Source organism: Chaetodon auriga, chromosome 11, assembly GCF_051107435.1.
Source record: "Chaetodon auriga isolate fChaAug3 chromosome 11, fChaAug3.hap1, whole genome shotgun sequence".
NCBI classification, from domain to species: domain Eukaryota; kingdom Metazoa; phylum Chordata; class Actinopteri; order Chaetodontiformes; family Chaetodontidae; genus Chaetodon; species Chaetodon auriga.
In genome coordinates this window covers 26,841,053-26,852,500 of record NC_135084.1, presented here as the reverse complement: position 1 = coordinate 26,852,500, position 11,448 = coordinate 26,841,053, and the positions used below count along the sequence as shown (strand labels likewise).

The 11,448-nt window shown below is 48.9% G+C and overlaps 1 protein-coding gene across 3 annotated transcripts in view; it reads right to left on the bottom strand.

Moving 5' to 3' along the window:
- Positions 1–11,448, bottom strand: part of nrg3a (neuregulin 3a) — a 312,192-nt gene that overhangs the window by 31,529 nt on the left and 269,215 nt on the right. For all 3 annotated transcript variants that reach the window (XM_076743950.1, XM_076743952.1, XM_076743951.1), the window contains one exon: positions 4,522–4,545. In XM_076743950.1, coding sequence (XP_076600065.1) covers positions 4,522–4,545 — 24 coding nt within the window. The remainder of the gene's footprint in view (positions 1–4,521; positions 4,546–11,448) is intronic.

Genomic DNA, 11,448 nt, shown 5'->3' with positions numbered 1-11,448 from the left:
CAAAAATAGCTACCTGTAACACTTTGCTCCAACATTGATTTACAAGCAGGTGGAACATCTTCCAGTCAGAGCTCAGTGATCTCTGATGGAAAGGAAATATTGATGCCCACATGAGTGACTGACTAGATCCAGTGAAAATGTCTTCCCTTTTTATCAAGCCACATTAAAAATGCAGAAAGAGGAAGGCAGGATCCAAGAACTCTTGAATATATTCTCAGTTTCGTTAAGCTTTGCGTGGGTGGTGTCCGGGTGGAGAGATCACAACATTCAGACACTTCCCGTCTAATTTTAACCTCAGAAACTGACTGTTGGAGGGGGTTGGTTCATTCCCAATAAATCATGCATCCGGACATGGTTTCCTGTGGAAGACAGCTGCCATGGGATCGTTGCTTAAACTCGGTATTAAACAGTATGTGAAATATATGTGAGTATCTGCACTGTGTATCAGGTACACCTGCACAGTCCAGTACACCTGTTCTGCCATGAAGTCTGCTTTTATGACACGCATAATGTTGGGCTTTTGTCGACGAGGTCGTAAAGGTGTTAATTAAATTACATGTACAAATGTTTCACAGCGATCTCAACTGATTAGCTTTGGTCATGAATGCAGAGATCTCATCGAATGCTTTGTGTTTATGTGGGTAATGAAGCCACAGTAATGAATCTAAAGGCTTATTCCAGTTTCTCACAACTCGGGTCTAGTTTCTAAAGTTTCAGCCGTCATTTTTCAATCAGTTATGATAAGACTGTACTCAGAGTGATTGTTCAGGTGTGGGAATACAGCAACATTGCTCTGATGAAGCCTGACTGGGTAAGAAACAATCAGATGATCAGACAGGTTGTAAAGAAGATGAAGCTTGATGGTCTGAAGTCCTTCATTTGGAGATTTGGAACCAGGAAGTCGATCTGTAAACTTTTACTGTTGCTTACAACAAAGACTTTGGGTAATAATGTTACTACTTGCCTTTCTCTTCCAGATGAGTTTGGCTAACCTGCTTGTTGCTAACCTGTCTTGATTCTTGAGTTTCCTGCCCCATGTGACTTCTTTTTAGCAGCACTGTTCCCACATCCCAGCAGTGAGCATTATTATCACCGAAAGGAACCAAAGTGAAGACTCTCAGAACCCAGAATTATTCTTCAAAGCTCAGTGTACAAAGGAAATGGAGCGCTGCATTGGTTCAGGCACAACGCTGAGGTTGAGCTTGCGTTAGCTGTGATAACAGACCTCACCATCAGTGGCTCATTTAACAGCTGATTGGCTACCAGCTGACCAGCATCCACAAAGGCACAGACACTGGACTTACTGCCACTTGCGCCGCAGCTCCCACCAACCTCTTCCTCAGGTGCTAAGCTTTGGTTTTGTTGGCTTTTGCTATGATTTAATGTTCATGTATGTGTTCATGAAGGAGGGATTAGTTCTCCAGCAGAATTCTTATCGTGGCTTTGATTCTTTGAGAGCTCTCCCAGGGAGCGCAGCCTCTTCTGCCAAGGCCCACTGTGTCACTGCGCTGGTCTTTGATTTAAACAATACCAATCTGCGGATGACAAAGGCGCTCCCAAATAATGGCACGGCATCAGCTGCTATAAGCAGAAATGTGGGATGTATTGATCTCTATCCAGCCCCACATGTTCAGCCTCAAAATCAAGGCTTGTTTTTTTATTTATAAATGGTAACCGACTTAATTGCACTAATGCCAACAACCTGCAGTTTCACTGGATTGGTATGTAAGCCGTCCTCTTTCTCTCAGCTTCCACAGACACTGACATACCAGGGCTGAGTGTGGGAGGTGCTTATCTATCTGTGCACCGCTTAACACAATGCTGGGGAAGACGTTGGCAGGACTAGAGACGTTAGCTAGGCAAAGAAAATGTGGCAGCCTGAACAATGTTGCCGAGGCATAAAACCTCTCGCTGAATATAAATGGGAAACCTGCGAGATAGCTCTGCGGAACAGATCATCTGTCACTGCCAAGTTTGCATAGTCTCAGCAAGTTCCCCGAGAAAAGCTTTTGTTCATTTCACTGCAAATGCAGCAGTCGTGCAGCAGGAAGACAAGCGCTGCCTTTCCCGTGAAATTTTACTTTGACAGCGTAGAAGCAGCGATGCCGATCCTGAGGAGGCCACCGCTTCACCAACCTGTCCGTGTGGAAGGGCCAAATTACAGCGCCGGAGAGGGAGAGAGGGATTCTAGTGAACAACAAGCTTCCATGTTGTTAACTAGCGCTCCTCAGCTGTGATACCCGACACAGAGCCTGCGAGGAGAGCCAAGAACGGGAGAGGGGAGCTTGGCAGCGGCGAGGAGGAGCCGCTGGCATCCGCCCTGCGCAGCCCTGCAGGCATGTGCATGGGAACCAGCCATTGGATGGATCTCATCTAACCCACAACAGACAGAACTACGGACTCGAGCAACACACTGCTGAACATGTGCCACGCATGTGCACGCAGACACACACACGCTAACGAGGAGTGCATTTGGTAAGAGCGCCAACATCATAAAAACTCCCTGACTGTACCCTGCCTGTTCACACTGTTTCCAAGGAGACTGCAGCACATTGGTATTCTGAAGGGACACTTCATGAGGAGAGAGAGAGGGAGGGGGAGGGAGGGAGGGAGGGAGGGAGAGAGAGAGAGAGGGGGAGGGAGAGAGAGGGGGAGTGAGGGAGGGGGGAGAGAGAAAGAAAGAGAGAGGGAGGGGGAGAGAGAAAGAAAGAGAGAGGGAGGGGGAGAGAGAGAGAGGGAGAGAGGGAGGGAGAGGGAGGGGGAGGGAGAGTGAGGGAGGGAGAGAGAGAGAGGGGGGGAGGGAGAGAGAGGGAGAGAGAGGGAGGGGGAGAGAGGGAGGGAGAGGGAGGGGGAGGGAGAAAGAGAGAGAGAGGGAGGGAGAGTGAGGGAGGGAGAGAGAGAGAGGGGGGGAGGGAGAGAGAGGGAGAGAGAGGGAGGGGGAGAGAGGGAGGGAGATGAGGGGGAGGGAGAGTGAGGGAGGGAGAGGGAGAGAGAGAGAGAGAGAGAGAGAGAGGGGGGGGGAGGGAGAGAGAGGGGGAGGGAGAGAGAGGGAGGGGGAGGGAGGGAGGGGGAGAGAGAAAGAAAGAGAGAGGGAGGGAGAGGGAGGGAGGGAGAGAGAGAGGGGGGGGGAGAGAGAGAGGGAGAGAGAGAGGGAGGGGGAGGGAGGGAGGGAGGGAGAGAGAGAGAGAGGGGGAGGGAGAGAGAGGGGGAGTGAGGGAGGGGGGAGAGAGAAAGAAAGAGAGAGGGAGGGGGAGAGAGAAAGAAAGAGAGAGGGAGGGGGAGAGAGAGAGAGGGAGAGAGGGAGGGAGAGTGAGGGAGGGAGAGAGAGGGAGAGAGAGGGAGGGGGAGAGAGAGAGGGAGAGGGAGGGGGAGGGAGAAAGAGAGAGAGAGAGGGGGAGGGAGGGAGGGAGGGGGGGAGAGAAAGAAAGAGAGGGAGGGAGGGAGAGAGAGAGAGAGGGAGAGAGGGAGGGAGATGAGGGGGAGGGAGAGTGAGGGAGGGAGAGAGAGAGAGAGAGAGAGAGAGAGAGAGAGAGAGGGGGAGGGAGAGAGAGGGGGAGGGAGGGAGAGAGGGGGAGGGAGAGAGAGGGAGGGGGAGGGAGGGAGGGGGAGAGAGAAAGAAAGAGAGAGGGAGGGGGAGAGAGAAAGAAAGAGAGAGGGAGGGGGAGAGAGAGAGAGGGAGAGAGGGAGGGAGAGTGAGGGAGGGAGAGAGAGAGAGGGGGGGAGGGAGAGAGAGGGAGGGGGAGAGAGAGAGGGAGAGGGAGGGGGAGGGAGAAAGAGAGAGAGAGAGGGGGAGGGAGGGAGGGAGGGAGGGGGGGAGAGAAAGAAAGAGAGGGAGGGAGGGAGAGAGAGAGAGAGGGAGAGAGGGAGGGAGATGAGGGGGAGGGAGAGTGAGGGAGGGAGAGAGAGAGAGAGAGGGGGAGGGAGAGAGAGGGGGAGGGAGGGAGAGAGGGGGAGGGAGAGTGAGTGAGGGAGGGAGAAAGAGAGAGAGAGGGAGGGAGGGGGAGGGAGGGAGAAAGAGAGAGAGAGAGAGGGAGAGAGGGAGGGAGAGGGAGGGAGGGAGAAAGAGAGAGAGGGAGAGAGGGAGGGAGGGAGAAAGAGGGAGAGAGGGAGGGAGAGGGAGGGAGGGAGAAAGAGAGAGAGAGAGAGGGAGAGAGGGAGGGAGAGGGAGGGAGGGAGAAAGAGAGAGAGGGAGAGAGGGAGGGAGGGAGAAAGCATGAAGACAGAGATGGTGCAGAGAGTAAATCCATACGAGTGGAGAGAGCAGAGATAAAGACGGGGGCTCATATTTCGGGGGGGGGGGCTGTGAAATGAGCATGTACATTCATGCAGACGCCATTTGTCTTCACCATGGCGTTGTTGTTGCCATGGTAAATGATATAAGGACGGCGCATGTGATTGGACACATTGACATGTCCTGGGGTGTCATGGAGGATGTGTGTGTGTCAGCAGAGCGATGCTCCAACGTGAAGCCCCGCCATGCCAGCAGTCGTGACTCATGAAGGACAAGGAAAACTTCCTTACCCATAAACTCGATGCCCAGGTGATCTGTCGGGGAGAGAGGGGGGTGGGGGTGGGGGGGACAGAGAGAGACAGGGGGACAAGATTTAGTTATTATTAACAACAGCGTACGTTAGCATTGTGTCACAGCGCGCAGCTCATCAGCTCTGAGCGCCTTCATGAAAGCTGCTGCATCGCTGTTTTATCTGCTGTCACAGTGAGTCAGGAGGCACATGTCAGTGCTGCTACGAGCCACACACACACACACACACACACACACACACACACACACACACACACACACACACACACACACACACACACACACAGGCTGCCTCTACAGTATTAGTGAGGACCGTCAGTGCTGATAATCTTAATCCTAATCTAACTTTAAAGGCCCCACACACTTATTCCTCAATCAGCTTCTCGTCGTTATTTCCCATGACAGATTTCAGAAGGCTGATGTCACGTGTTCACCAATCAAGAAGTGGCCACGTGGTCTGATGGGGTCGACCACACCCACACCACACCCACACCCACACCACACACACCACACCACAAACACGACACCACACCACACCACACCCACACCACACACACCACACCCACACCACACCACACCACACCACACACACCACACCCACACACACACCACACCACACCACACCCACACCACACCACACACCCACACACACACCACACACACCACACCACACCACACCCACACCACACACACACACACACACACACACACACACACACACACCACCCACACCACACACACACCACACCACACCACACACCCACACACCACACACACACACACACACACACACACCACACACCCACACACCCACACCACACACACAACCACACCACACACACACACCACACACACCACACCAACACCACACCCACACACACACACACACCACACACCCACACACCCACACACCACACCACACCACACCACACCACACACACACACCACACACCCACACACCCACACACCCACACACACACCACACACACCACACCACACCACACCCACACCCACAGGAAGGAGGAAACAGGAGGTCAGAGGTCACTTTGCCTCCATCATGGGCTCGTATGTAAACACTAAACACAGTTCTGGACATATCGAGTGTATCTGCTCGGTTCTGCTGGTAAAAGAAAACAAAAGAAAACTGATCGTTGTCGTGGAACGTGGAAAAATCCATCAATGCAAAAACGAACCTTTCAGGTTTAAAATGTCTGTTTGCTGCGGTTTCGTGATTGAGGCAATTTGTGACCTTGTGCTTTTAAAGTGCTGAATGACTGACGTTTCTTATTGGCTTGACTGAAAAACAAACAAACAGCCACGATGATTACAGGCGTCGGCTGGGCTGGAAACACCCCTCACTGACTGTTACGACATAATCTAGAGGAAGTGCTGAAGTGCCGTCTGTGGTGTCACCGCCGGCTTTTGCCGCGCTGACGGTGACTTTATCTCCTGAGTGGCCCTGCCCTACATCTTCGAGTGGGTGAGCTGGTCTTTCTAATGCGAAAAGCTCCGTCCAATCTGCCCCCAATCTTTTCGGGCGATGTCAGCACGGATGTAAGCGGATCATTTTTCACTTTACCACTGACCCAGAGACCTCTCTCAACTGCCTTCCTTCCTGCCTTCAAAACGCCTGCGATGTGGGCAGGAGAAGACCAACAAGATAACAGCCCCTCTCACGTGGAAGCTTACGAAGAATCTACAGTCAGGTTTGGACGACTTTTACTTAACCATACAGTCCGACTTTAATCCTCAGAGACGAGCCACAGCGCTGTATATTTCTCACCATGTCGAACACACTGGGTGAGATAAGCAGCGAGTGAAGGAACAGCTTGAAGGGGGTTAAGTGCAAAGACTGGGGCTTGCAAATCATAACACTTCACAAAGCACTCAAACAAAATGAATGACGCAACATCTCACAAAGCCAACCAACAAAAGTAAGAGAGCAGAAGTTCAGGAAATACATGAGTGAGCCTGAAAACCACCACATGCAATAAAAAACACCACAAAAAGAAAAGACAGTCTGATCCCACAAGAAACCTGCCTGAGAAGAAACGCCAGCGAGCCCATGAAACCAAAACCTTGAAGAAACAATAAGATACGACTGAAAGCTCAGGAATCACGTCGCAATCCAGCCGTGGCTTTTTATTATTGTGTCATTTTTTTTTTTTTTTTAACCAAAAACTTCAATAAAACTTCAGATGTCAGATCAAATTCACTATTCCGGAATTTGTCAAAGATATGAAAGTATTGAATTGCTCCAAAGAAAGTGTTCCGCTTTCCTAAATATAAAAAAACATGGATTTCAAACAATGAATGAGACTTCAGTTAATTCTCATAAGAGCATTTGAAAAGGCAGCAGTGTTGTGAAGACGGAGATTTCCTCTTAAAGGAAACGACCGTCGCTCATCTTCCTTTGACGTCTGGAGGAAACTCTCATTTAGCAATCTTAATAACAATCAAAGTGCATCTGCTCTGAGCCCTGGCGACCCCTCTGACCTCTGCGGAGCCAAAAGAAAACGACAGTGTGATCTGTCCTCTGAAATTCTGCAGCTTTGCAGCCCTTTGTGCAGAGCTATAAGCGCTGCTGCTGCCAGGGTTAGAAACTCAATTTCCCATGGAGCTCAATGAGTAGAGCCTCGCACTAAAGCTGCCAAGGTTAGGGATTTCATTTTCTGTGTAGCTTGGTGTGCAGAGCATATATCAGCACCAGCACTGTCAGGATATGAGCTTCAGTTCCCACTGGGGCCACCCATACTCAAGATGTATGCACTCCTGCTACTGTAAACCACTTCAGACGGAAGGGCACACCGTGTCGTATGTTAAATATGCACTGTGGGAGCTGAGGGAGCTTGAACCATTCAACTGGCCGACAGACACCACTGGAGATTCTACATTTGGATCAAAAAAGGCTGGGAACTGTCCAAAGAACTGGGAGACGAGCTTCCACAAAAAAGGACTGTTTTCCCATCACAAAAGATCCACAAAGGGGAGGCACAAAAGGAGGAGGCTAGATTTCTGATTCAGCCTCCGCCGCTGACCTTTAACCGAAAACCACAAACCCACCAGATCCCAAAGTTTCCAAAGCTACCCAACACATCAGGCTCAATGTTGGAGGAATTAGTAGAAAATGACATCTAGAGCATTCCATTTGATGGAATAGTGGTCACACAAACACGGAGTCGTGTGTACTTTGTGGAAACATCATGACGATCAATAAGAACATGCTCAGAATGTTTGTGTACACAAGTTTCAGTGTTCAGTTCATGAGTAAACGGACAGCGTTACTGTGCTGGGGTTCAGGTTTCTTATTGAAATACAAGCAAAGACGAACCTTAATCAGCTACTAAAGATAAGTGTGTGTGTGTGTGTGTGTGTGTGTGTGTGTGTGTGTGAGAGAGAGAGAGTGACCCGCAGCAGAAGACAGATTAGCTGACCTCCGCTGGGACAAACACCCAGCTGATTTACAGACGACACTCTCGTGCATCACATTCAGCCGTGAATACATTATTCTGAAATTAGCTTTGGTGGCGAAACACAACACGTCGTAATCTCGACCGGAGCCCTCATGTGCTTCATTCTTTCATCTAATTAAATGTGGGTCTTATCTAAATGACCTGCTTAGTCTAACAAAACCCTGTTAGACTCTGCGTGCACAAACTCTGGGCGTCTGCTCTTCCCTCCTCAAGGCTGCCGCCATGTTTGAGCCTCGCTGCTCAGGTCAAAAAACACCTCACAGCGTTAAGGAACTGTATCAAAGCAGTGAGAGTGACAGGAAAAAAGATGGCAGCTTTCGGATTAAAACGGTAAAATCAATATGAACATCAATACGAGCTCTTCAGGGATACTCGTCATGTTCTGATGAAAGCGCTGATGTACATAATTTCATTTAATTGACAGACCGAGGCCGATGTCTGCCTGTCTGCCTACAAAAAATTCACATCTTCTCCATTAATCAGCCTCTGCTGCTGATATGTTTCATTAGCATGACTGATCACATGTGGAGCGTCACAAGGCTCGGCGCTCGGCCTCCTGGTTTTCTGTCTTTTATTTGTGTTATGCATAACAAATACGCTGCTGCAGAGATGAAACGAGGCTTTTCAGAAACAAAGAACATCCTGAGCTTCAAATAATATGCCACAAAAAAAGACCTCTCCTAAAACACAACCCGTCCTGGATCATCCACACACCCCACGAGCAGATGTCCAGCAGTGACATCTTTAAATAAAGAGCAGCGAGTCGACTTTCTGTTCAGCCTCCTCTGACACTTCAGTCTTCTTCCAGCTGACAGACACCAGCTCTCAAACGTGATGACATCATTGACTCTGCATGTATTTAACGGCCTTCAGTGGACACCTCGGTGCTGACTGGAGGACGGCGAGGACATTTCTACTCATTTCTATTTATTTGCAGAAAAGGAGCGAAGAATCGTTGGCACTAATTGTTAATTCAGTGATTTCAAAGGCTAAACGTGACAAAACTGCTATAGAAAGTTTTTCAAACTTAAAAATACTAAATATTATCAAGGTATCTTCACGTAGGTATTTTATTTTTGTTTTTCTGCACAGCTGTTTTTTGGTGTATCAGGTGTTTTTCTGGGTGGCTTGGTTCGTGGCTGTCCTGTTGTATCATTTAGTATAACTGTGCTGTGAACTCACTATCACCATGCTTTCAAAAACAGACTCTAATCTAATCATCTCTGCTTCAGTTGGTTCTTTGCAGGCTGCTCTTAATAAGATGTTTCCCCTCTACCAACTCCCCTGTGTTGCCTCAGTTTAATACATATAATGTTGGAATTTGTGTGTCTCCAAGTACAGTGAAACACACACAAACACACATAATCTTCACTTCATCTTTTACTGTCAGATAGAAAATGAATTATCGTTCAGATGGGCATGAGGGAGCGATTGCATCATGCTCAGATCTCAGGCTGACTGATAGCTGCGCTCTCCATGTGTGCAGAACACAGAATACACTACATGCTATTTCCAATTAGAGCTCAGCACTCTTTAGAGAGCGGGAAATAAATTGATGTTTTGATAGACGGCGGCTCTGGAGGAGCGGAGGAGGAACTCAATGATCACATTGCATTGTCCAGCGTTCAGCCCTGATGAAACTCAGTATGGATGAGTCTCACAGTCATGTGATGCAGCAGAGTCTGGCTTCTCACTTTTCTCTCTCTTGCTCTTTGTTACACACTCCTTTGCCGTTTACTAGATTTGCCGAAGCACACGTCCACTGGGTTCATCAGTGCCATCAGCTCGTCTTTGTGCAGTAAATTAAAATGTAACAGCAGGCATTATTGTTACGATCAATAGGACTGTAGTATTTGTATTTAGGAGACCAGTTGGTAATATTAATGGTGCCTAACAGCCCCCCTCCCCCCAGGAAAAAAAGCCTGCTTTTGATGTGGTGAGAAAGAAAAAGCACTTTTCCGACATTTCTCTTCCACTGACGGAGCTGCAGTCACTGCTGCCTCCAGGTTTGCAGCCTCTGGATAAAATCCTTCTGCTGCGATGGAGTCTCTCAATCACAGCAATGAAAACAAAGGCTGAGTTTGATGACGGGAGGCTGCGTGGGATCATGGGAGTTGCTGTCTTCAACACTTTAACTTCGCCCTCACCTTCATTTGTCCCAGAGGGACGACTGGCTTCGCGTCAGACGTGACTTCCTGCTCGTGCTGCGACTCGATGTTTACGGACGAGGCAACATGTTAATGTTTTATTGGCGTTACGTTTAGTCACGTTTGCGTCCTCGCTCTCTGATGCATCAGCCGGTGTTGCCTTAGTCGCCACCGACAGGCGACCAAATGAAACGCACCGTTTGAAGTTAGCTGAAGTCTAGTTAAATGCAAATGTCTGGACATTTTAATGCAGAAATTTGACATATCGTGCATTTAAATCTACCTTCTTAATATTGCAAGCATCATTTCCAAATGCTCTCACAGTAAAGCGATGACATGTGAAATGCTTGTGGAACAAACCACTGACAGCAGCAGTAGAGACCATCCTGCAGCATCCTGCAGCCTGACAGACGAGAGCTTGTGTGCAGAGCAGAAATATGTGTTTAAAAACCTCCAAACAACATATTTGCTGAATGCCACTCAGTCATTGTTGAATTTGAATGCCATCTTTCACAAGCCCAGTTCATCATTTCATCATTTGTTCTCTCTCCCCCGTATCCCTCTTTTTTGTTTTTGCCCGCAGCAGTTGCTATGGCAACAAGTCACCTGTATCTTCTGACCTGAGAGAAACTCTTTCATCTGAGTTGTCTGCTCTGCATCATAAATCCAGGGTCCAAAGGACAGGCCTGAGGTGGACGGTCTACAGTACAGACGCACGACTTTACTACCTGAAACCACCCAAAGTGACTACGAATGAGAAGAAAACAGCCTCTGGGTTCATTTTCATTGTGCGGGATGGTAGAACATGAGAGAGAGACGGGAAGAAGAAGCTTTCAAGCTCCAATAACCAATAACCAACCACCCTTTGATATCAGCGATGATTCGACTGACTCGTGTGATGTGCAGTTCTACGAAGCCTCAGCCTGCTGTCTTTGGCTGGTTTGGTCTTGTGACACATTTACTGTGCAGTCTAGTCTCAGCGCTCTCTTCAACCTTGTTTTCAGCAGCAGCAGACAGGTGTTTTCAGCAAACACATTCTGATAAACGCACTGCGAGCTGCCTGCTCAGCACCGAGCAGCAGACAGGAAAAAGTTAGCAAGCAGCAGGTGAACAAAGTGGAACACAACCGCTGAAGAGACGATGGTTTCCTGAAAGGAGAGTGAATTGGACTCACGGAAACACGACTCCACATGAGTAACAAGGTATCTCCATCTTAACCAGACATGTACTGTAAATAAGCACTTCACTAGTATTTTGTCCATACCGAGCTTTTAATCTGACCGAATGC